At 37.7% G+C, this 27,273-nt stretch overlaps 2 protein-coding genes and 1 pseudogene across 3 annotated transcripts in view; 2 read left to right on the top strand and 1 right to left on the bottom strand.

Annotated features, from left to right (window-relative positions):
- The first annotated feature begins 2,546 nt into the window (after window positions 1-2,546).
- Window positions 2,547-27,273, top strand: part of RIMKLB (ribosomal modification protein rimK like family member B) — a 91,937-nt gene continuing 67,210 nt past the window's right edge. The window contains exon 1 of the mRNA XM_036237126.1: window positions 2,547-2,658. The gene's annotated coding sequence lies outside the window, so the exon portion shown is untranslated. The remainder of the gene's footprint in view (window positions 2,659-27,273) is intronic.
- Window positions 7,715-15,823, bottom strand: AICDA (activation induced cytidine deaminase). 2 transcript variants are annotated; one of them, XM_016128040.2, is made up of 5 exons: window positions 15,720-15,823; window positions 10,928-11,075; window positions 9,092-9,368; window positions 8,691-8,806; window positions 7,715-8,269 (listed from the first exon to the last, which is right to left on the bottom strand). In XM_016128040.2, the coding sequence occupies exons 1-5, from the start codon at window positions 15,737-15,739 to the stop codon at window positions 8,216-8,218; spliced, it is 615 nt and encodes a 204-aa protein (XP_015983526.1). In that variant the 5' UTR covers window positions 15,740-15,823; the 3' UTR covers window positions 7,715-8,215. The 2 variants fall into 2 exon arrangements, with proteins under 2 accessions (XP_015983526.1, XP_015983525.1); XM_016128039.2 differs by lacking the exon at window positions 7,715-8,269 and having other exon boundaries at window positions 8,556-8,806.
- Window positions 13,494-13,612, top strand: LOC118614499 (annotated as a pseudogene).

Genomic DNA, 27,273 nt, shown 5'->3' with positions numbered 1-27,273 from the left:
ACCTAGACTTTTATATACAACCGTTTATCGGCTTTAACATGCCCCTGGATTAACTCAGTGTCTTTATCGCCCTATTCTTTTTTCCCTTCCTCTATTTTATCTCTTGATAATGGGATTCCCATCAAGTCATTCTTCAAAGTGAAAACCTAGGAGTTATCCTCAACAACAACTTCTTCCACAACTAATTAACCAAAGGTAGATGCTACGCCCTAGTATTCACTGCCTCCTTCCTTTACGGTGACTCTAGTTCTGCCTTAAAGCTTTCATCCCTTTTACCTTGGTCTAAGTATAATAGCATTTTAGGAGAACTTTCAGTCTTCTGTTGGTCCTCTAATTCTTCCCCCACACTGTGGTCAGAGTGTTTCTAAAATGCAAATTGGATCAAGTTATTCCCCTTTAAAATAAAATCCTTTCAGACATTGTCCATAGCCTTCAGTTTAAAAATTAAACTCCACTCCATACAGGATTTTCCATGCTCAGGCCTCTGCTGATTTAGGAGATCGGCTTTCTCTCTAACCACCTCCCTTTCTTCTCACCACAGTTGCTTACGCCTCCTTAAATCTTGTGCGTGCTGCTTTAAACCTCTCGATCTTCAAACGTGCTATTATTCTCTGTGTCAAGTGTATCTTTCCCACTTTTCACTACTAACTTCTTTTAATTTAAGCAAGAGAACTGGGAGGAGGCAAGAGAGGAGCTTTTGGAATTTTCTATTTCTTGCTATATGTTCTATTATATGCTAGTAATGTTCTATTTCTTGATCTTAGCGTTTGCCATATATTTACAAAAATTCTCAAACTGTCACTTATGATTCATGCACTTTTCTCTATGTACATAATACTTTCATTAATGTTATTTAAAATAAAAAAAATATTATGCTCTAGAAAGCCTTCTTTGAACCGTCAAGCTAATTCAAATGACCTCTTCCATATAGATGTCTGTGTACCTGTATCAAATTGTGTGTAATTGTGGGTTGTTGGTCTCCCCCTCCTTGGAGCTTTTTAAAGGGAAAGACTGTGTCTCATTAACTTTGTAGGACCAGCACCTACCATGGCATTCAACAGAATAGTATGTGCTCAAAAGATATATGATACAGACACGAATGACTCCTCTTCCTCTGCTTAAGGGAGATGTGAGCAGTCTGGCCACTCATAGTCATGAGAAAATGAAATTAGAATTCTATAGAGTTTTGACACAAAGTTCTGTTCCTACCCAAATCAATAGCTTTTATCAGAAACTGAGGAGCTAAGCTCAGCTTAGTAGAAGAGAACCACGAAGCAAATTTCAGAGATAGATGACAGATAGAAAAACTAGAATAAGAGATCAGAATTGAGGTAATTCAATGAGACTAGAGTCTAGAGGACAGATAGGACAGAAATAAGCTCAAGGAGCCCTGGGGTGATGGTGAGAAATGCAAGTTCATGTTTGGGCTTTGAGCTTAGAGTTTAAGTGTTAGGCACAATGTGTGCAAGTTGCACTGACTATGGGACCAGGAATAGGAGAGACAGCCTATTAGGAAAGGGACTTGGGGTTCAGAGGTAATATATTTCTCTCAAGTACAACTTTTATCAAAGAGCACAGTTTTAGTCAGTGGAGAAACAAGCAGTGTGTTTTTAATTCACTCTCCCTTTTTGCAACCTTTATTATCTAGTTAAATTAATCTCATCAAATTAAGCCTCTTTAATTCACTCTCCCTTTTTGCAATCTTTGTATCTAGTTAAATTATATCTCATCAAATTAAGCCTCTATAACTGTTTCATGCCTCTCATTTCTAATTCCCATTGATATTACCTCAACAGTAACATATTTTGAATGGCCTGAAACCTTAGCTGGGCCAATTGAATTGTCCTTCTTTAGGGAGTTTGAAAAAAATTGCCAATTAGTTATAAAGATAAAGAATACAAAATAGAGACAGTAGGAACATCCATGATAGATCGTATGCTAGTTAAGGTGTTATGGAACAGAAACTTTGAGTAAGCGGAGGGAGTGAGTTAATAAGGGAGGTGAACAGAGAGAACCCTTAGGAAGAAAAAGAGACATAAGAGTTGAGACAGTGGCCATGTGATCCCTGAAAAAGAAACAGCAAAAAACCGCCAGTCCTTAGAATCATCTCACTTAGTGAAACCATCTCACTTTTCCAGTTACTGTCTATATGTGGTTACAAAATAATTTTTTTTTTTTGAGTAAATTGAGTTCTGTTATCTAAAATTAAATGAGTTACCCTGAGACAGTTAAAGACTCGAGAGTCAGATGCACTGAAGTTTAACTCTACCTGGGGGTTAGGTTGTAATGACTGGGTGAGGTAAAGTATGAAAAGCAAGTAGCATGTGACAAGCATACAGTCTGCGCTCAAAAATGTTAACTCTCTGTGATATGTGTTTTCTGTGTCAACTTGGCTAGGCCCCAGTTATTCATCAAAAGGCTAATCTAGGTGTTGCTCTAGGGTATTTTGTAATTCTGTCTGAAGCTCAATTGACTGTAAGTATTCTCCATAATGTGGGTGGGCCTGATTTAATTACTTTAAAGGATTTAAGAACAGAGCTGAGGCTGTTCTCCACAGAGAAGTTCCCTCTGAGGGCTTGTGTCCTGCAGTTCCAGCCTGCTCTTTCTGATAGCCCACACTGCAAGCTTTGGACTCGCTTTGCCGGCTCCTGTGATCAGGTAAGCCAATTCCTTAATACGCATCCCTTACTGGCTTTTCTTTCTCTGAATCCTGGCTTAAAAACTGTCTTTCCTGCAGATTGCCCACCCCTCAAAGTGTTTCCTAAATCCTTGGTTGTAGGAAGGAAATTTTTAGGCACTCAAAGACCTATGCCATCCCCTCGCTAGACTTATTTTACTGAAATTTTCTCGACTCTTTAAAGCTGTGTTAGGAAGCAAACACTGGAGAATGTAAAATAAGAAATTCCTATTGAGTTCTAAGTTTTAAATGATTTTTTCTTTAATTTTAATTATTAAAATTTACAAGTTATACTTTTTTATAGAACTATATGAAGTAAAAATTTCCCTTTTCTCTGCCTTCTTCCTCCTGTCCAATTTTTGTCTCTGAAGATAACCACTGTTAATAATTTGGATTTTCTCTCTTCAGCCCTTTATTTAGCTAAGCATATATGTATAAGTATATGAATGTTTATGTTTAAAAATCTGTCTACAGATACACACACATTAAAGCATGAATAAGATCAAGCTATGCAAAGTTTTAAAACAATTTTTTTTCACTTCGTAATATGTTTGGAATATTTTCTAAGTCTCTCCATATATGTAACTTTACATCATCCCTTTTAAGTTGTGGCATATTCATACTAAGTGTGACAGTTTTATAATATGTTTACCATCTCAGTATTGACTTTCAGTTTCTCTCTACTATTATGTTGGAATGAATATCCTTGTATATGTAAACTTGGGTACATATATTCAAGATATTTCTTTAGATTCCTAGCTATGGAATTGCTGGGTTACAGATTATATATATTTAAAATACTATATTAGTTGACTCTCTCACCAAACATAGGGGATTACTATTTAATCACAGTGGTATCATTAATCTTTAAAATACTTTTACTAAGTTCATAAATTGACAACTGAGCCATTTATCACTCTATCCACAGGAATTTTGGGAAACATATTAATGTATTTCTTTAACATTTTGTACAAGTCCAGGTAAATTTCAACCTCCTCGATCAACCTTTTCCTGATTTAGTCAACCCACGGCAATCTTCTCTTTCTAGAAATCCAAAGCATTATTGTTAACACTTATTAGTCATTAAGTTGTACCGCAACTTCTCAAACTTCATTGTAATTGCATCATTATTCAAATTCTGGACTTTAGAACGACAACTCTATTGTAGTCAAAACTATGGAAAGAATTCACAATCAAATCAATCAGTGAGGCGATTAGTTGAATCTCATCAAGGAGTTAGCTGCACACGGCAGGGGGTGCCAGATTCCATCTGCACAAATCTGGTTACTAAAATTTGGTTGCTGAGAATACTTGGGAATCTCTTGTTGAGAAGCCAAGCATATAAAAGGGCCCATGGGTCTATTTTTACTGACAGAATCAACCTGGAATCTGTAGTTCTCAGAGCTTTGGAATATCTGAGGGGTAAGCAACCATGTTGTTATCCTGAATTTCCAGCCTGTCTTAGATAGTAAATTCTTTCATCTTAAATAAAATAAATACTTGATAGCTCTATAAAAAGTCTTCACTTCTTGGTCACAATGCTATGCACTTAGTAAATATTAGGAAGAACAAATGAATGAATAGCAGATGAGGCATCTATTGCTTATAAAATTTTCTTTAAAACCATTATCATCACCACCATAGAATGATTCTCAGTAAAATGTAATAAAAATTAGTGAACACCATAAATATTGCCATGGACTAAACGAGATATTAATAGCTCTAACAAAGGTGTGTCAACAACCTCCAGCCAAAAACCACACGAAAAACACACCTATAGTTGAACATGTTGGATTTATCACTCTTGCAGAAAAAGAACACCTGGGGAAGCATGAAGTGTCTCAATTAGAGGGTGTTTCTCTTACTGAGACCCTTCATGACTATAAATTCAATTATAGAATTAAGGTTTTGGTTTGGTGATTTGGGGAAGGGTCTAAGAAAATGGGGATTTGCTTTAGATTAGATATGGCGAGGGAATGGGGTCATTTCTGTGATCGTGTAGGTCAATAAATCTAAGAAGTGGCAGTCATTCATTTTAGCCAAAAGAGGAGGGTATTTGATATTTTGGGGTGTCTCAGATCCATTATGACGTCCTGCGCACAGTGTCTATAGGACTGGATACAGGATAGAGGGCGATGTCAAGGATGATTTCTAGGTTTCTCTTATATAAACAGAGAATGGCACTGCTATTCACTATGATAGTACCAGCTTTGTATTATCTGGCAATTTAATACCAAAAATACAGCTGCTCCTAGACTTATGATGGGGTTACATCCTGATAAACCTGTTGTAAGTTGAAAATACTTTTAATACACCTAACCTATCCAATACCATAGCTTAGCCTACCTTAAATGTACTCAGAACGCAATATTCAAAAAACGCTGGCAGCTGGCAACACAGTACACTGTATCTGTTGTTTATCCTTGTAATTGCGTGGGTGACTGGGAGCTGCCCAGCATCATGAAAGAGTATCATAGTGCATATTGCTAGCCCGGAGAAAGATGAACGTTCAGAATTTGATGTACAATTTCTACTGAATTGCATATCGCTTTTGCACCATCATAAAGGTGGAAAATCATAAGTCAAAAAATTATGTTGGGGACCATATGTACATGAAAAGTTAACACTATTGTACCCACTTTATAGATGGGAAATTAAGGCTTCACCCAGGTTAAATACCTTGCCCATCGTTGTATGGAACCAGAACTCAAATTCAGGGTGGCCTGACTCCAAAGTCATTGACTTTTTAAAAAATGAAATTAAATTCACACAACATAAAATTCACATCTATGTGAATTTTAACCATTTGAAAGTATACGGTTCAGTGGTTTTCAGTACTGTCACAATGTTTTGCAACCATTACCACTATTGAATTCCAAACCGTTTTCATCATCCCCCAAAGAAACTCCATCCCATTAAGTAGTTACTACATTCCCTTCTCCTTCCAGCCCCTGGCAACCACTAATCTTTCTGTCTCTATGGATTTACCTGTTTTGGACATTTCACATAAATGGAATCATAATATGTGGCTTTTTTTTTTTTTTAGTTTAGATTATTTCACTTAGCACAATGATTTCAAGATTTACCCATGCCATAGCATGTTTCAATATATGAATCCTTCATTCCTTTTTATGACTGAATAAAATAGCATTGTATAGATATACTACATTTGTTTATCCTTTCATCAGTTAATAGACATTTGAATGTTTTTACTTTTTGACTGCTAGTAGTTTTGAGAGGTATCTCATGTTTTTGCTTGGCATTCCCCTAATGATTAAGGATGTTGAGCATTTTTTTTATGCGCTTGTTAGCCATCTGTAAATCTTCGTGGAGAAATGTCTAAGTCTTTTGGCCATTCTTAATTTTGGTTGTCTTTCATTATAAGATGTAAGAGTTCTTTACATAACCTGGATACTAGACTTTTATCAGATCTGTTATTTGTAAACTTTTTTTCCCCCCATTCTGGGAGTTGTCTTTTCACTTTCTTGCCACTGTCCTTTGACACACAAAAGTTTTCATTGAAGTCTAATTTCTCTACTTTTTTCTTGTGTCGCTTGTGATTCTGGTGCCATTTAGAAGACTGTTATCATATCCCAGCACAAACACTTCTGCCTATATTTCCTTCTAAGGTTTTTATAGTTTTAACTCTTACATTTAGATATTTGGTACCTTTTGAGTTAATGTTTATATATGGTATATGGTAGAGACTCAAATTAGTCCGTTGGCATATGGATATCCAGTTATCCCAGCACCATTTGTTGAAAAGACTATTCTTTCTCCCATCGAATGGTCTTGGCACCCTTGTCAGAAATTGAACATAGATGAAAGAGCTGATATCTGGACTCTCAAGTCTATTCCAGCATACTGACTTTTTAACTTAACTTTTTATAAATCATTTTTAGAATTTATACAGCATTTCATCTCCAAAACTTCCAAAGTTATTTATCATTTATTCAGTTGATCGAAATAAGCCAGAATCAAATTTGCTGTGAGAAAAATTTGTGTGTGAGAAAAATTTACTAAAAATTAAGAAAATGATTTCATAGCAATATTATGACAATGTTGACTATGTTACAATTATATACTTTGTTATTAGAATCATTTCTAAAAGTATAAATTTATAAGACATTAAGGAATCCATTTCAATATATCTGAAAAGGAAATTACAACAAAAGTAGATACCATGTAGCATTATATAAAGTATGAATGGATACATGAAATAAGGATTTTTAATATTTAACTCTTTCACAAACATATACAATAAGATTAAAACAATACAATTGTGCATTCAACTTCTGTGGATCTGTTTATCTGCATTACAAGGATTGCTGGGTTATAACTGCAGTGATACGATTATTCTGAATATTTTTTTCACAGTCAAAGATAGTTGTTAGGGACAGATAGGCACTCTCTGCCATGTTATTTCCCTACATTTTGCTGGATAAAACATTATTTCCTTGCAATTCTCTGTCATCCTTCCCTCTCTTCTGTTACACTGTCCTATATAGCGAACATTTCTTTGAGAGAAGCATCATATATGTACAAAAAGTAGAAAATTGTGACCTGGTTAACATTGCTGAGGTTAAAAAACCCATACCAGAGAATAGATTTTTCTCTTGTCAATAATATTCAAGCCACTCCCTTCCAAACATTCGGAGTTTTGGTTGTTTCTTTCTTTTCTTTTAATTGCCTGCAGCACATGGTCTTCCTAGGTGGTCTCCCAATCCAAGTACTAACCAGGCCCGATCCTACTTAGCTTCCGAGATCAGACAAGATCAAGTGTGGACAGGGTGAAACGGCCTTAGACTGGTTGTGGTTTCTAAACTAAGGACTTCTTTAAAAAGATGTGTGATTCTAGATGTTACTGGAAGCATCTACTCATGGGTGTCATCTTCAAGGTCTTCATATTCATTTTAAGATTCTTAATTACGAAATAACTTGAAGGCGACCATGCATATTCCAAACCAAGAAAAAAATCCTCTTATGTAAAAACATAAAGACATGCTTCAGATAATGAAAACACGGCATATGCTTGGATATTGAATGTTCTGAAGAGATGGCTTGGGGTTACAATCACCCAAATTCTCTCATCAGGCTATAAATTACAGCCTGAAGGAAGTTTGTTCACTTGAAAGTGAACCCCAAAGGAAAAAAGTAGAAAAATTTATCATTGACATCACTGAAAATTCAGAATGCATCAAATAATAAAAGATACTGATTATGAAAACATCTAACCTCACCGAGCTTATACAGATTTACCTTAGGCTTTCTCCGTTCCCAGACCTTGCAGTTCTGTAGTTTCCCAGAAGGGGGCATTGTTGCATTATAAATGCACCAATTGCAGCATTATTATCCTGTTGGGTCTGTGTTCCTTCTCTATTTTCAACATATATATTTAAAGTCATATATATAAACATTATTTCTCCAAACTCTTAAGAAATTGAGAGTTGAGGAAAAAATACAACTTTTGAAGGACCGTTCTTTTACCCACTATCTTCAGAGATATTTCATTGCATGTGACATTCTTGGAGGTTGGTATCAAAGTCCCAAAGTACGAAATGCATCTCGTAAGTCATCGACCTCATACAGGGGCTGTAGAGAAAGAGAAATAAATTGAGTGGTTGACTTCGTAACGTGGAAGAAAGTACGTTGGAAGGAAGGAAGAAGGGGAGATAGCAAGAGGAGACGAAGGAATTTTACTGGGAGGGAAATAAATCCTGAGGAGAGTCTCGCAAAACAAAGACTCGTGAGAGAGAGAAAAGGGGGCGGGAGGGAAAAGCATCTTAGCAGAAGGCTCTGAATTGTGAAACAACGGCAGAGCAGACTCAATCGAAGGAGAAAGGACGACAAAAAAAAAAAAAAAGAGAAAATAAGGTTTTCATCGGAGGAAAAGTGAGTGATTAATACACAAACACACAAAAATGGGAATGTAAGAAATATAAGAAAAGGGAACATAAGTAGCTCCAGGAAAAGACTTTGGAGAGAGAAAGGAAATGAGCAATGAGCCCCTTACCAAAAGGATGCGTCGAAGCTGTCTGGACAGGCGAACGGAGTTTTCATGCAGCCCCTCCCAAGCTTTGAAAGTTTTTTCATGGTTTTCCACAAAAGTATTCCAGCAATAAAAATAATCTTTAAAAGAGGAGGTGGGGGTGGGGCGTGGTTAGATAGCTCAGGTCTCAAATCTAGAGGAAAGAAAGAAATGCCCGCTCCCTTTTTCATGTTCATGTTCCCTAAAGCCTTGTGTCTAAGTCATCAATTCTTTTTCTCCAATTCTAGCTAATAATTTTGGGCTCCAAAGGTGAACTAGAACGCTCCCTCATCCCACCCCTTGGGTTTCTCCCCTGACTCTCAGTCTGGTTCATAATCCCTAAGGAGAGCTGCTGCCCAGGGTCAGCAGACAGGTCCCTCTCACACCTTTGAAGGTCATGATGGCGATTTGGACCCCGGCGCGGTGCAGCCGCCGCAGCCCCTCGGGCTCAGCCTTAGCCTTGAAGCCGTCGCAGAAGTAGAGGCGTGCGGTGAAGATCCTCAGAGTGAGGTTGGGGTTCCCTCTCAGAAAGTCAGCCACGTGCCGGGCACAGTCGTAGCAGGGACTCCAAGACGTGAACCAGGTAACACGGTAGCACCGGCCAGGATCCAGGTCCCAGTCAGAGATGTAGCGGAGGAACAGCAATTCCACGTGGCAGCCTGACTGGGGGAGAGTGGAGGACGCAGCTGATGTCTCCTGACCTGTATTGTGGTGCTGGTAGCTCTGCAGCCATTAACGCATCTCCCTCCCACAATTATCTTTTTTTTAGGGCGTCTGCAGTTTTGTCTTTATGTTAATGAAAGCACAGTGGTAAGCCAAAACTCTTTGCACCCTTGGCTCTGGAGAGTGGAGAAAGGCTATGGATTTTCTGAGGAATGGGGAGGAGGAAATGAGTTGAGTTTGGAGGGCTTGGCATCACACCATCTGGGTAGAGATTTGACTTGTCAAGTTGCTTTTTGAGCCTTTGAGGAGGAAAATGGCTTGGAAGTGCCTGGTGATGGAACATTGTAGAAATACACTGGGCCACTAGGTGGAAGTAGGAAAATTTATGTTGGGAAGGGCTAGAAGAGGTAAGATGGCTTATGGTGAGGCTTACAGGTGAGGACTGTAAGAGGAGTAGTAGGCACTGCTATGGACAAAGAGCAATTAAATAATGTGTGCTCATTGTCTGACCCCTGTGATTGTAATAATGATCAGAGTAGTGAGCTATAGCAAATCCACTTAGCATTGCAGAGAAGTCATGAATCTCAGAATCTGAAGTCCTAGGTTCTATTTCCTGGCATCATCTCTCATGTGACTTAAACAAGTTACTCTGCTCAATTCCTGAGTCTCTAATCTTATCTGTAAAATAACCTGGTGTTGTGAGGATTACACGAGAGGGAAGTAAAGGGTTGGTAACAGCAAAGCCTTCTATAGTTAGAATGTGTCATATCACCAAATAGGAAAGAGAGCAGTACAGTAAGACAGCTGCAGTGACATAATTTACATAACACAGTGAGCCAGACAATATCATCCCGCCCGCCGGTTCTTCCTGGGGTTCCACCAAGACCAGATGTCACCACAGTAATGAGAGAGGAAATATTCGTTGGCAGAAGCTTATGTAAAACATCTGGATTTTGGTGAAGAAGTTTCTTGGGAATGCAATTCTCTGGTTTTCTAGATGCTAGAGATTGATCTAATGAATCGACCCATTGAGGCTTCTCTGTTTTCTGGGTCTCACCATGCTGTATGTATTCAATGGCTTGTCTGGATGAACAGGAGGGAATAGAAACCATTTGGAAAACTGAATTGAGTCAGCATTTTTCTTAAATTTTCTTCCTTAGTTAAAAAAAAATTCCAGAGACACAACTTGTTTTTCACGTTTAAAATTTAGCTTGAATGAGCCGGTAAGATTCCCCCAAATCAGAAGGCTTTTACCTTTGATCTCTTCCTTAAACTCAAAGGCAATTTGGATGTTGGGGAAAGGGGAGGAAAGTCTGGGGGCAGTTATCCCTGGCATTGAAGCAAGGTGTGGCGTTAATGTGCCCAGCATGTTAGGGAGGACATAAAATGACATCCTTTGGGGCACATTTATTATGGACATGTAAGGAAGTAAGAAAGGATCTGAGGAATCTAGTGGGGACACACGCAAAACAGAATGAAGGTAGTGCCATCCACAGGCAAATGGCTCTAACAGTGCCCACAGTTTAGCTTTTAATTGCCTGGGCAGCAAATGTCGATACCTGGTTTCGAAGGTAACCGAAGTCCAATGAAAAGGAGGTGGCACTGTCCCGCCTCTTCACCACATAGCACAGGTAGGTCTCATGACGACCCCTAGCCCAGCGGACGTTTTTAAAATGGTAAAGAAACTTCCTCCTCTTCATCAGGAGGCTGTGGGTGAGAGGAGGGAGAAAAATGCAGAAGCATAGCTTATCCTCTGGTCACTCCTGGATTTCCTTCAGCTGTTTTTAAATCTATAATTACTTGGGCCAAACTGGAGATGCTCTTGCTTCCTTTGCTGGAAGCCTGAGACCTATGGAGCTTGGAATCCATCAAAACTCCCTTTCCATGCTTATTTTAAAGACCAGTTGAGAAATGGCAAGAACCCCAAAGCCATACAAGCTCACAGGACAGTCTCCTCCCACAGTTGTCTTCTAGATGCTGATAACTTAGAATGACAAACTTGTTCCTCAGTCCCATAAGTACATTTTCAGGTTCTGCTAGCACTCCCTACCTAAATGCCCAACAGGTACTTAAAATTTAATATGGTCAAAACAGATTTTAAACTGCCCTCTGTCCTGACTGTCCTGCCTCTCCTCCTGACTTTTCCATCTCAGTTAACCAGGCCAACAGTGTGGGATCATCTTTAATTCTTCTCCTTCTTCACTCCTCATATTAATGATCTAAATTTATGGATCCTAACCTCCAAGCATCTCTTGAATTTGTACCTGCTCTGTCCTGTTCTTGGCTTTAATCCGAGCTATACCAGAATGATCTCACCAAAATTCCCATGCTGAAAAACCCCTAAGGATTTCGCTCTGCCCACAGGCTAAACTCCCAATTCTTTAATGAGGTACTTAGGCCAGTTTTTACATGTGGACATCAATCCACGTTTCTAGCCTCCTTTCCTAGTACTTGCCCCCTCTGGTACCAACCCTCTTTCCTTTTTCTTTCCAGGTGTCTTGCTGATGGCCCTTCTCCTGACTAAGTGCTTCTCTACCTTTTTTCCACTGGGTATAAACTACACAATCTTTCAAAGCCTAACCACAGTTTCCACTCTTCTAGTGAGACCTTTTCCATAATCGCTATAGAAAAATTGCCAGGCAAAATCAAATAACAGCAACAAAAACCCCTCCTGTAGTTTCTCATTGTTCTCCAACTCCTCTCTCTCAAAGCCTTCCTCCTTTGTTCTCAATGGATTGCTGATATCTCTGTCTCCCCAATTCGACCTTCTGTGTCTTGAGGCAGAAAATGCCACTTTATGAGTAATATATTTTTTAACAGTGTAAGAGTAATACGTGACTTGTCAATTTGAAAAAAACAAAAAAGTAGACAGTTATGAAATTTAAAATATTAAAGAATTTAAAAATTTGGGATGTTATGTGTTCAACCATAAGAACGTCTAATGACAATTACTGTTAAAACTTGTTTCTTCTAGTCTTTTTATGAGCACGTGTTTACATGATTTTGATTATACTGATTTCATGTGTAATTTTGTGTTCTGCTCTTTTAACTCAGCAATGTAATCTAAGTATTACGGTGTGTTCACGTACAGGGCCTGGACCTCTTCTGTGTTTCCTAGCTGCTAGCACAGTGTCTTGCAAAGAATAAGCACTACATTGAATTGAATTTGTGGAAATGCTCTCTGCTAAGGCACGTTTCTTATCTGTTGTGAACATAACACAGGCTATACAGTGTGGTTGATCCCCAAAGCTCTAATAGTGTCTCTGATTTTTGTCCCTAGTCTTTTTTTTTTTTTTTTTAAATGTATTTATCCAATTCGTAGAGATAATGCTGCCATCTAATGGCAGTGGGCAGAAGTGCAAACAATTTGTAAAAATAACACCTAATCAAGAATTTGAATACGGTTTGCTGGCGAGAGAATTGAAACTTCTTTTCATTTTTTTTTTTTTTTACATTGAGGTATAATTTACATACTTCACCCATTTAAAATGTACAATTCTATGAATACTGGTAGATGTAAACACACCAAACTGCAACCACGGTCAGGATACAGAACATTTCCAGGGCACCCCTCCCTCAAAGCTTCCTCATCCATCTTTTCAGTCAGTTCTTCCCATCTCCTAGGCCACCATTAATCTGCTTTCTGTAACTATAAATTACTTCTCATGTCCCAGAATTTCATATAAATCATATATCATCTCTTCCTTTGTGTCTGACTTCTTTCACTTCCTTCACTTAGCACAATGACTTTGAAATTCATTCATGATGTTGCTCATATCGGTAGTTAGTTCCTTATTACTGCGCAGTATTTCATTGCATGGATATAGCACATTTTTTTCATTTACCTGTTGATGGACACGTGGTTCGTTTCCACTTTAGGGCTATTGTGAATAAGGCTCCTGCAAAGATTCATGTACCAACCAGTCTTTGTGTGGACACATGTTGAGAAATGATATTTTAATATTGTCATACATGTGATGGGCCCTAAATTTAACAGTTAAGTACCCAAATATCAACATTATTAAGTAGATAATCAAGGACAAGAGCTTTTGACAGCTGTCTCAGTTTAAATGTCTCACTTCACATGCATGAAGCTTATTGGAATACGCTTTAAATCCTGAGGCAGCCTATGGCCACGCCACTCTGAACAAGCCTGATCCAGTCTGATCTCAGAAGCTAAGCAGGGTTGGGCCTGGTTAGTACTTGGATGGGAGACCACCTAGAAAGACCAGATGCTGTAGGCATAAAAAACTAAAAAATAAGGGGTTGTAAGATGAAAAGGTCTTTGCAATCTGTGAGGTCAACCAAGGATTGCCTCGCCTAATAAATAAATAAAAATTTTAAAAGTATAAAATTTGAGGCAGAAAACTAGATCTATCACCAATATATACATTATATATGTCAAATAATATAAAAATTAGCCAATCATATTATTGTAAGATTACAAATGCATTTTTAGTAGGAATCGCGAATGGATGCTAACAAAGATCTAATAATAATTGGTGTTATTTTAAAAGGACAATAATTTATTGTGGTAATTGCCATAGCACTTCCATGGTTACTATTACTATTGTTATATACTTAGCAAATAAAAACCCATAGCATATGTAAACTGAATTTATAACATGTGCTTAATAATATTGAAGAGAAAGAAAAAATTCTCTTTGGGGCCCAGTCAGTTTTAAACAAATTAAGCATCATCTTGCACCAGATTTTTTTTTTTACATTTAACCTCCTCGTCTGGGCTATATGGATGAGAAAGGGCGGGGGAGGGATTACTATGTCATACACTGCAGGAAGTGTGGCCGGGTCCTGCTACCATGAGGAAGAAAAAGTGTTCTGAAAATTATAGAACATGACATAGGTAACGGAATACATAGGGACTGTTATTTCCTACTCCGCCTGAATATTCAATAGTTCTTTACGGTTTCTGTCAGAAGTTACTAGTCTCAATGAAGTGAATTGCATGACTGTAACCTGTTCATTAACTTTCTCCATTCATCACTTCTCTTCAGCTGTAGCTAGAAGCCTGTTTCTAGCACCTTGCTCTTCTCTTGGTTTCTCTTCTGGATACGAAGGACTTGCAGAGGCAGTTTTTCGTACCTACAGGTTGACAGCTGTCTGAACAGCTGTGCTCCCTCAGCCAGAACACTGGCTGCATCCCCAGCACTGCTAATCAGAGACAAACGGGTTAAAAATAGTCGTGACAAAGTCAACCTCTCTGGCCGTGTGCCATCACCAATGCTCTCTGCAGCTATCATCTTCCTTAATGATAATTATATATTTCCCTTTTTCTCCTGTTGAATCGCATCTTTCCTCCTTTTTTAAATTTGTCTTTCTCTGAATTTCAACACTGATTCTACCACTGCTTTGCATTTCATTATACAAATGTCTCCACAGAGCCCTTTATTTATCTCTGACTTATACCTCGGATTAGTTTTCAAAATCTCATTGAAATGGTAAAGACGTTCAACATTTCTGCCCTTAGAAAAGTTTTCTGAAGAACATTTACTCTACCATTAAAAAATCTTAACTCTAGTGTCAATTCTTTGTGAAAGAATTAAATTGAGGTAAAGTATATGGATTAGGCATCATTCTCATACATTAGTAGTAATGTATAAAAGTAGGAATAGAATAAGTTCTGGAATAGTAACTTAACTGACATAAGCTGCATATGAAGACATTGTGAAAATCTTGCAGAACACATTTAAAAAGTAAATTTGGCCATATTGAAAGACTAGGTAAAGAGTAAAAACACCCTTAACTGCCCAACAGTTGGGCATACAACATTAAATAACTTGCTTGACTAAATTTTCCCCTTATAATAGACACAGTTATAGTGACTTTCAAGTAATTAATTTTGAATATTGGCATTTAATAACATCATTTCCTTACTACCTAACTAAATTATTCAGTAAAGTCTCCCTAGGAAAAGTTTACCTTTAAATGGTTTTTATAGATGAGTATTTATGAAGTTATTATTACAATCACTATTGTTTTTAGTATAGTATTGCTATTCCTTTTCATGATTTGAGTCTCTAAACATTTGCTATGTTAATATTACCACACACTAGTTCCAACTGCTGTACAGATCTCAGAACAAGTCAATGCATGGTATATTAAAGTTCTTTTGAATATGAGAAGGAAAGAGAAAGAGAATTAGGCAGACAGCATATAAGACCTGAACAGAAGGTGATACAGATCCCGAGAAATAAATGTGCATATTGACCAGGCAGATCTTGTGAATCAGATAGTTAGAGGAGAGAAAGGAATAGGTACCAATCTTCATTACTCAGGCTTACTCTGAGAGAAAAGCCAGCACAGCCACCCATGAGGAAACTGCCTCTTTACCTGTCCATTGTGGATTCCATGGTGTCTTTCGTGGCTCCCTGAATGTCTCAGGCCAAGGAAAGCTTGCTTCAAGCACTGCTGCTTCACTGACTGAGAGTTCATTGGTCCCATACATTCAAATTTGAGCTTACTCTTTTGGGCTCCTCCCCCTATAGCATCACCACCACCAGGTACCCCAATAGCCTTCCTCCTGTTTGGGTCCAGTGAAGATGGGTGGGGTTGTCATAGGCAGAGTCACATGGGTAAAATGATTGATGGCCCTCTGCTTAATGTATAGATTCCTTTAGAGCTGCTTCTCTTAAAGCCCTGTTCATGCTCCACAGGCACCAAAGATAAGGAAGGAGACTGTAGTAGTAGATACTTTGTTGATTATAATCATGGTAACAAGTAAGACCTTTAATATTAAAAGCAAATAATAGTAATGTTTATTTAAATAGTATTTTTCGTTTCCAGAGCTAAAAGCATCTATTCCTTCAATTACATAATATCTCTGAATCTCAGTAGAGACCAGGGCCAACAGCTCCTGCTTTGTGACTGAGCAAATGATCTCAGTCAGTTATATAGGACTTAGGACATAGAAATTTTGCCTCTCAAGCCACTGATTCTTTTTTTCTTTCTGATTATGTTATAAGAATTGCCAGAAGACTAGATAATTATACACAAGTAATTTTTGCATAAGCCATCTTTCTCACGAAAGCTATCTATTAATTTGAAGTCAGAAGTGGTAGCATCTCAAACAATAAAAATTTGTTTATTTCGTCAGACAGAATCGGCATCTAAACGACTGCGTTGAACTTGGAAAACAGGTTGGGCTTTTAAATGAGGGGCTTGAAGTTCCTACCCTCATATAATGTGGTCTATTAAAGATTTGGATTCTCCTCCTATCTTACTCCTTAGGCATTCTATTTCATTCAATAGAAACTTATTACCTACTACATAATAGAAACTGCCAGGTGCTGGGCGTACAATGGTGAGCAAAGCAGTTAGGGTCCCTGCTCTCTTCCTGACTCAAGGTATTAAATACCATCTACACAGATTCCCAAATCTATGGTTCTAGCTTGGACCTCTCCCTTGAATTCAAGGCAAGCGTATCCAACTTCTGCCTCAGTATCTCCACTTGAAAGTTCGACAGGCATCTTAAACATGCCTAAAATTGAACACCTGTTTCTTCTCCCAGCACATAACCTGCTTCTCTTATCATCTTCCTTACCTCAGTAGCAATGCCATTTCTTCCCATTGCTCAGGCCAACCTGGCAGTCTTCCTTGATTGCTCTCTTCCTTTTAAATCCCATGCCCAATCCATTAGCCAATCCTGTTAACTTTTCCAAGTCCAAGCAACCTGCAGTATGGCATTTAGCCTCCCAACTGGTCTTCTGCTTCCACCCTTTTCAGTTACTCTAGTCTCCACACAATAATCAGTCATCCTTTTTAAAACATTTTAGGTCATGTCAAAACTCTGTCAAAACTCTCAGTGACTCCTCATCCTCTCAATAATAGCCAACATCCTTACAATGGCTCACGAGACCCTCTGCCATCTGCTCCTGTGTTACCTGTCTGAGCTCATCATCTTCAACTCTCTTTCTTGCTTACAGTAAGAACACACACTCTTGCCTCTGCCTTTAAACTTGCTGAATAGTCTGCCAGGAATGTTCTTTCCCTATATATATAGTTATGTTTTGATACCTTATATTGTAGTTGAGGCTTTTTCTAGTGTCTGTATCTAAAATTTTAACTATATCTCATCATCCAAAAACTTTCTCCTTTTCCTAATTTATATTTGTCCTTAGCACTTATCCCTTAAAATACTCTATTATCTATGTTCTTCATTGAATCTTAGGTCCATGATGGGAGGAATTTTTGTCTGTTCCCCCGTCATTCCCTGCCCCTCCATAGTGATACCTCTAGCACCTAGCACGATGTTGGTATATAGTAAACAGTGGAAAATGTTATTGAATGAAAGAATCAATGGGATCTTATGGGACTTACATCCAAGTGGGAAAAACACATTAATCAAGTAATTGAACATGTAAATATATCATCAAAACTGATGTCTGCTGTGAAAGGAAAGTATACATCACATAACAAGAGACCTGACTGGCCTAGGGATAAACGAAAGGACCACTGGTTGGGAGGTGGTAATAGACGAGCTGTTGTCCCCCTTCTCAGTCTAAGATTCTTCGATGATTGGATTGTGGAAGAGAGAGTGCTCACTGCTTCTCAGCATTTCATGCCCCAACTAGAAACTTTCTAATTCCATCCTTTGTTAAACTATAGAAATTTAGAGTTTCTTATCTGCCTTGCCCCTTCTCTCCTCATCCCATCAATCCCAGGACGTTAAGGAGAATTTCTAAATTGAGTTAATCCAAGCTAATAGTTTTGGGTATTTAGTACGGTTGGGCATTGTGCTAAGCACTTTAAAATACAAAGTAAGCAGGAAACACAAATACAAATACAGAAAACTAGTTATGGGGACAAAGTCTCTTGTATGCTCCTGAGTTGTGCTCATGGTGACCGATTCTTGCATATTCTTCTTAGTTCCACCGTGGGTCCCCAGAAAGATGGCATGATGCTGTTTCACTCTCCAGGGCTCTGTAGGAGGGAGCGGACGGGACATGATGTGGTATAAACCCCCACTACGCTTTATAACGAGACATCTCATTTTACTTCAATACAACCACATTGAATTGTGAAGGTACTGAGACGTTGGAGAAACAGAAGGAAATTAATACATGTGAGAAAAGTCATATAAATTAATAGATCATTATGGTTTTTAAATGGAGAAGATTTCCAAAGAATTAAGCTCTCCACAGAGGCCCAGCTCACGTCTACACCCCATTCCCGGCTCTTGCCTACGCCCCATTCCTGGCCTTGCTAACTTCCCAGGGAAACTCTGCCTCTTATTATCATGAATTATTCCCAACCAATGACCCATTCCTCTCTAGATGTTCACTTCTCCAAGTCTTAATTATTATATTTCTGAACATATTCCTCAGGGCACCAGAAAGCCAATAGATGGTAGTCAATGGTAGTCACCCTTGGCGCTCCCTTTCATAGAACACAGATGGTGGGGAGGGAGGGAAGGAGACTCCGACTTCCTCTGCAGAAGCCACGGTGGGTATAGACATGCGGAATCCCATCCCTTCAAGTTGTCTCTCAGATGTGAGATGGCCTTTGCCATATTTTCATCCAATTGTCCAGGGAATAATACACACACACTCACGCACACATACATTCTTCCAAAGGATAAAATTTAATTCTCAGAGGTGATACCATCTCTAAATCCAAAAAAGAAAAAAGAAAACATGTTCCAACTGCCCCAACGAGAGGCTCCCACACTGATACTGCAGTGCGTGTGCCACATGACCATGCAAAGCTGTATTAAGTTCCTTTTGTACATTCGTCTTTTTCAGTTATGCCCTTTTATTCCAGCCAGAAATCAGAAAACTGGCTCATCGCTGATCCACGTCTTCTTTTTGGTTTGGGTTTGGTTTGCTTTTGTTTTTGTTTTGCAATTCTAAACATTGTTAAGTGCGTACTTCAGTTAATTACATTCACAGTGCTGTGTGACCAACACCACTATCCATTTCCAAAACTTTTTTTTATCACCCCGTTCCTCAAAAATCTTCACAGCAGTTAAGCGATAACTTCATTCTCTCCTCCTTTCGGCTCCTGGTAACCTCTACTCTACTTTCTATCTGTGAATTTACCTATTTATATGTGTAGAATCATACAATATTTGTTCTTTTGTGTCTGGCTTATTTCACTTTGCATAATGTTTTCAAGATTCATCCATGTTATAGCATGTATCAGAACTACTTCCATTCTATGGTTGAAAAATATTCCATTGTATGTATCTACCACATTTTGTTTATTCATTTGTTGATGGATGTGGGTTATTTCTACCATTTGACTATTGTGTATTATGCGTACACATTTGTGAATCCCTGTTTTGAAAAGTGCTGTAAGTGGATCTCATGCTCCTTAATGGCAGCTCCTTCACACACACACACACACACACACACACACACATTCTGGCTGTAACTATGAAACTATTGCGTTAGAAGGTGCAATAACTTCTCAGATTAGGGCCCTCCTTTCTGCTCAGCCTCTGGCTGGAGAGAGATTTCGTTCTTCTAATCGCAAATGTGTTTACTACCAGGCAGCTGAAAAGCAGAAAAGCTGGAACTGAGATTTGATCCCAAGTCAGCCTTACATCAGTGCATGTGCAACACTGTCATGCTGGTAAAATCAACCCCACAGATCTTAGTCAAGTTGGCCATATCAGTTTAGAAATCTTCATCAGAGCTACAGAGATGGAGTTTACCCGGTATTACTGTATCATTTAGAATAGGGCTTGGCTGCATATATCAGGCAAACTCAATAAATGGCTTATGCAAGGTATAACTTTTCTCCCACATAAACAATTTAGACAGTTGGTCTACAAGTAATTAAATCTCGGTCTAAGTGACACATGGACTTTGAGCTCTTCGTTTTGTCAAGAGTATCTGTTGGTGACATTTTTAACCAGAATGTTTTCCTCATCTCTCAGTTCAATGATGGGACATTAGCCTTAGCCATAGGGAAATAAAATGCTGCATATTGGGAAGCATACAAGGCCAGGCAGCATGAGAGAGAATATAGAAAGGTGGCTATTGAGTCAATTCCTCTAAATTTGCTTCTGAAGCACAATTATTGGTGAATATTTATTTTATTTATTTATTTTTTAAAGGAGAGGCAACCCTAGTTGACCTCACAGATTGCAAGGACCTTGTCAGCTTACAATCCCTTATTATTTTTTATTTTATTTTTGATGCCTACAGCACCTGGTCTTAGGTGGTCTCCCATTCAAATACTAACCAGGTCCGACCCTGCTTCTGAGATCAGATGGGATTGAGCTTGTTCAGGGTTGCATGGCCGTAGACTTACTTTATTTTATAAAGTAGATTTGATAGGGTATTGACAAAATCTAGTAAACACAACACAAAATACTCAATGTGCATTCCTGTGAAAATCTTTTGTTTTGAAAGTCTTATTTTTCATTATATAGACTATGTAAAGATTCTTGCCAACATATATGTTTTAGATATTCAGTATTTGAAAATGAAGGTGCTGGAGAGCAAAAATATTCTGTGGGGTTTGTTTTGATGTTCTACCCCTTTGGGGGCAATTCAAAAAGTGCTTATTCATTTAATATTTATGGAAGATCTATGAGAAAGCATAAGGCTGAGCTTTGAAGGGGAACATGATATACATTATAGTTCCTTAATGAATTTAAAACTTTCTTAAAAAATTTAAAAATAAGCAAAACTTTAATGACAATATGAAAGAATTACCTGTAAATTAAAGACAATTTCAAAAATTGTAGAATTATAGCATCTCAAAGTTGAAATATTAGTGTTCATCTTGCCTTATGCTTCTGTAAATAAGCACATCTGGAAATATGCCTAAATTTGAGTGCATGGCAATACATCAGGTAGTAAGGCATGCTATCCTAGAACATGAAAGTTTTCCAAATATTAGGGGAAAACAGTATTTTTTAAAATATTATTTGGAGTGAAATTTTTTAAAAGATCATTTTTGTGGGGTTTTCATTCAGCTATTTTTAAAAGTTGTTTTTCATGCTAACTATCCGCTCCTCTAACCAACTTCTCTTGAAAAACCCCAGGATAACCTAATTAGTTTATTTTTAACAAAAACAACATGACTTGGAAATTATGTCTCTGGTGGCTGAGTTAAGTCTTGGACATCTGGACTTCACCACTGCCATTCTTCGTCGTGAGAAGCACAGGTGAGGTTTCATTATGGTCAGGATGTGAGTCCTGAAGACCCCTTGGGAACCAGCCAAGGTATACATTCCTGTGTCTGAGGGCCAAGATGCTCAGACATTGACACTATGGGTCACTATTTTTGGACCCCAGGTAGATTGTTCAATATGATACTTTGTTGTTTTTGAAAGAGCCCAAAAAAGGTGTCCACGTGGGTGAAAGTGTGATTTTTGGAGTGCTTCAGCTTCTGCATTTCCAGATTTTTGTTTTTCTCAGTTGTCACCAGCCATATTACTGAATTTCTCTTGGGGTATGAAAAAGTTGAGGAAGAGGTCTTTAAACATATACAGGAATTACTCAACTTCTGCTGCAGCTGCCCAGGACTTACTGAGGTTGAGAGAGCAACTAAGCAAGCATTCATCAAAAGCCTAGGGCTGGGCAAAAGGCTAAAGAGTTATTTTTGAGGGGAAAATTAACCAAAGAAGTTTCATTGATCATGCACATATAAGATATGATAAAGAGTAGTGGGAAAAGTTCAGTTTTGTAACTAAGCACATAAAGACTTGAATTCTATCTCCATTTCCTAGCAAAGTTTCTTTATGTTGCCTAATGCCCTATGTTTTATTTTTTCCCATGCGTAAAATGTAAACAAATAATAGTAATTACAGCTAACCTTTATTGTGCACTTTATGCCAAGTTCTTTGCTAGGCAGGTTGCATATACTATCTCATTTAAGTCCAAGAGGTAGGGACTATTATTCTAATTTTCGGACATGAACACTCAAAGAATTGAAATAAATATTTTGCAGGATTGTTAAAAGTAATGTAAACAGGTGACTTAGCATATTGGCCTAGCGTATAGAAGATATTCTTTAAAGAACCAATGTTTTTATAAAAAGTTATAATGGCTGAGATATTAGGAGACAAGATATTTCAAAAATATAAATTACGATCATCAACGAGTTACCTGTTTACATGCTTCAAAGTTTTCTGATTAGTCATAAAATGTGAGTGAGTAGTTTTGAGGTTCTCATGCCATATTTCTGTCTAAATCGTCCCTAACACTCATTGGAATTAGATCATCCACTGCTCTAGGAAGTCCTAGCATCATATTGGTAAATTCTTCCTTTTTGGTTCTCTCTCTTTCTCTCTTTTTTGTAAGGGTCTATGCTGACCATTGCCTGTTTTCTACTGATAATTAAATCACAGCCTCTATTTAATTAACTTCCGTATTCTTGAAGAGATTTGAGAAACAAATAGTCATGGGACAATCATGTGGTACCATAAGATTATAATGAAGCTGAACAATTCCTATTACCTAGTGACGTAGTGCAGCACATTCTTCACGTGTTTGTGGTGATGCTGGTATCAACAAACCTATTGCACTGATAGTCATATAAAAGCATAGCATGTAAAATTATATACAGTACATAATACTTGATAAATGACTGTTATTTATATATTTTATATATTTTATGATTTATATATTTACTATACTGCACTTTTGTTATTTTAGAGTGTGCTTTTTGTATTTACAAAAAAGAAGTCCATTATAAACAGTATGCTGTGTTAAGCTGGCAGCAGTCTCATGTGATCTTGTGTTTACCGAATCTCTTGATTCCATCGTTTCTCTTGATTTAATCTCATTCTTTGTACAGTGACATGCTGTACAGGCTACGAAATTGCCTAACAACACATTTCTCTGAACCAACCTCCCATCGTTAAGTGGCATCTGACTGTATCAGCAGCTCCAAATTCTTAAGTACATAACTGATCTGGGCTGCTGCCCTGTGATGCCCACATATTTCCCCCTCCTCCTTCCACCCACACATTGGCTAAAAGTACCAATGAGGATCCATTCGCTTTGTTACCAGAGGACAGGAAGAGTCAATGACTTCAGCACAATTAGACACGGCCAATCCATTCAGTACGTGCAGCAATTTTGTTAATTTATTTAGCATGACCCCATGCTGTTGCATAAAAAAAGTGAGTTTTCCCTATGGAGACAATTATCTTGAATGTGCTGCATAATTAATTTATGCCCCAGAGAGATAATCTTAAAAATTCTGATTATGGAAGACACAAAAGGCCACATAGTGTATGCTTCCATTTAGATGAAATATCCAGAATAGGTAAATCCGGAGAGACAGAATGCTGATTAGTGGGTGCTCAGAGTCTAGGGAGAGAGGGAATAGGAAGTGGCTGTTTTATGAATATAATGTTTTCTTTTGGGATGATGACGTTTTGGAAGCAGATAGAAGTGCTAGATTTACAACTATGCATATACTAAAGGCCACTGAATTTTACACGTTAAAATGGTTAATTTTATGTTATGTGAATTTCACCTCAATGAAAATTTCCTATTAAATTAGAGACTTCAAGGGACTAGACCCTACCTATCCTCCAAAGGGCCACAAGTTTGAGCATGCCAGGGATGGATGGGCCAGCCGCACCTAAAAAACTAATCTGGATCATTCCCTGTTAAAGAAGTTTTGGATGCTGGAAAAAATTAAATTTAAATCGACTGCAGAGAAGCCAGCATTGGTGGCACTGGCCACCTTTGCAGGTTTCCACACTTGCCTATTCATTGTCTAACTAGCAAGGGTCACTTCGTTTTGCTACAAGGGAAAGAAGAGTCAATCTAATCAAGAATAGTTAGGGAAAAACCAATCAGCTTAAGTAGAAAAAAGTCTTGTCGTTTTATCAAATATATAATATTACACGTGCAAAACCTTTGGAAACATGATCTTGTTAATTCTCAGATGTATTACCAGTAGTTTACAGCTGAGAAGTTATTCACTTAAGATCACATAACTAGTGAGTGCCATATCAGTACTAGCCCTGAAACAAACACCAATTCTTTTATATTAAAATGAACAGGATGATCTAACTACGTTTTATTATACATAGAACTATGTTGATTTGGGATATAGATGTTCTGCGCATAAATGATACAATATTTTTTAGTTTCTACATGGCAAGAGAGAAATTCCTGTTCTATGTCATTAGAACCATTGTGATTCTTATGAATTGTACTTTAATTGTGGATTAAAGTCATAATTTAATTTATAAATTATGGTAGTTAAAATGACCAATTATTACACTATGTCAGACCTTTCTGTTTCTCTAAGATAAGGGCAACATAAAAGTATAGTTTAACTATCAAGTTGTAGATTACAACAGAAATTGTTTTCTCTTAATAACAAACTAGCTGTTATTCATGCTTTTATATTAACATTTTTATATGAATAGTTTTGAAGTAATTTTTTCAATGCCTATTGATTTTGATGCATTATTACACATTCCATAAGCTTATTTGTATTAATATTAGTTCATGTCTCTTCTCCCACAAATCTCATCCATTTTCAAGAATGAATGGATGTATATATGAATGTAATTTTATACAAATAGAAGTAATATTTTTCTGTGAAGTTCTAATTACTCTGCATTGTAACTCCTGTGTTTGATCTTTTGGGACAGAAAAACATGTTAAGAAATAGTGTATAATGACACAGTTGATACCTCAGTGGCCATCAATCCCTTAAATACAGTTCGGATCGTTTTCCATTATAATATCGTATGCTTGCTCGAAACTCTTCTATTACCTTTTTTTAAGGGTTTAGGGGAGGAAGTGGATCTCACAAATTTATGAGATCATTCTAAATTCGATCTTCATGAATAGTTACATAAATTTAATAATGTACTCCATAAAGCTACACAGTATAGATGTGTGGCTAGGTAAACACACACAAGAAAGGAAAAGGGAGAGAGGAAAAAGAAAAACACCAGAGAGAGAGAGAGAGAGAGAGAGAGAGAGAAAACCTGCAGGACCCCTAGGTTAGGAAAATACTAGAATCTTATTGAAAGTGATTGGACAAATTGAAAAAACAAAAAGCAAAAAAACCATTATTAGTTGTTTTAAAAAAATGTGAGGGTTTGAGGTGAAGTGAAGCTCCCTTTGTCAACAGGAAGCTATGGGCTCTGCACCTCTATTTATATAAACATTTGCTTTTTCCATCTTCGATTCTGCCCAGAAGTTACCATTTGACTGCTGCTTCTGGCTTTGCTTGACTGGCTTTTAGAAAAAAAAAAAAGAAAGAAAGAAACTGTGGCCACCTGTTTCTCTCTCCATCACAGAGGAACTCAACAAGTCACTTTCGCTGATGTTTGGTTGGTGAAAAATGCTAAAAGATACAAGGGTTTCAATATTATTGGCACATTGGATTTTTAACCAAATGTTTGCCTCCTGAGTTGACAAAACTATAAGGACAGTCTTTTCCATGGTTCTCCTGATACACTCCCATTCTACCCTGTGAGGTTCCAGATCTCTCAGGACCTCTTCACCACACATTCTGAAAGTTCTCACAGAGATTAGTGATTTCCCATCTTCTATCCTCCTGGTTCCCCTGAACTGATGTCGGCCTGTCATCACTCTCCCATTTCCTTATCCCTCTTGTCTGGTGCTCTTCTGTCTTTTCTATTTCTTCTCAGATTTCTTTCTTCACTGTGTTACAGCTGATTCAGCATAGAGGAAGGGAGAAACTTAGAGACTGCAAGTTGCTTGCGCCTTCCAACCAGGTGTAAAGTATTTGGTTAAACATTTAACTTTTGCTACAGCACCTTGAAGCAGAGGAGGGCGGAGCTTGTGGCTAGCAACATATTCTGCTTGATGTCATCAAAAGCAAGGGCCAAAAGTAGGGGGACCAGCTGGAGTTTGCACCATCTGCCTTTAAGTCAAAAGAATACTCAGAGAAAATGTGCATGGAACTATATTTAGAGAGTACAGTGCAGGCTTGAATTTCCAGGACTTTTTCACTCAAGGAGAAAGGAGAACTTTAATCATAAGCATGAAATATGGAAAAAGTTAGACTCAGAGCAAGAGCAACTCAATTTTGGAAGAGAAAACAAGGGCGAACCTTATGAGTAGGCAGGTGAGGCTGCTACCTCTTCAAGGTACAAAGACGGCATTTATCTCAAGCTGCCTAACTTTTACCCAATCCTTTAATTCCAACATTAAAGATCCATTGTTTGAGTTGAAGTAATTCTTTTCATAAAAATGTAAGTTCCTTGTTTAAGAAGGTTATCATTTGCTTTCGCAGGGAAAAGGATAATATTAATACTTTAAAGAGGAAAAGGTTTTCAAATCTTTTCATAGGAGGAATAAGGAAAGAAAACTAGAATATCAGAGACCCGATATAAAAAATAATACAAACCAAAAAAAAAAAAGAGGTGAATTTAATTCTGCCAATAAGGAAGAGAGTATAGAGGAAAAGAACTAACCAAAAAAACCCCCAAAATTTGACTTGGGACCGTTCTTAGGGGAAAATTATAGAAGAAAATAAGACTTTTTAAGGATGAGGAAAGAAAAGTTGAGGAGTGAGAAAGAAATGTTGGTTTACATATCAAGAAAAGTAAAAAAAGGTAGAGAATGTAAGAACAATGAGAAATGGCAAAACGCAGGAATTTGATCACGCAAAAGAGAAGTAAGGAAAAAGCATGAAACTTCACCTAGCAAGAGAACTGGGCCTGAATTGGGCAGAAAAGAAAAAAGAATTGTCTGGTAAACCAAGAAGGGGCCACAACTGGAGGAGAGCAAATAAATTTGGAATGTTGGAGAATCAACAATAAAGTTGTGAAGTGAAGAAGGATACACCAGAAAATTGTGGAATAGAGAAATCTGAGCGATATTGGTATTTAGTTTTCAAAGCAGAATAAAAACATGAACTCAAGTCTTCTTTCTTAAGCATAGACTAGAAAAAGGAATAACCAGACCAAAGACCTCTCTGTTTT

Source organism: Rousettus aegyptiacus, unplaced genomic scaffold (genome assembly GCF_014176215.1).
Source record: "Rousettus aegyptiacus isolate mRouAeg1 unplaced genomic scaffold, mRouAeg1.p scaffold_m13_p_2, whole genome shotgun sequence".
NCBI classification, from domain to species: Eukaryota; Metazoa; Chordata; class Mammalia; order Chiroptera; family Pteropodidae; genus Rousettus; species Rousettus aegyptiacus.
This window is presented reverse-complemented; position numbering and strand designations above follow the sequence as displayed.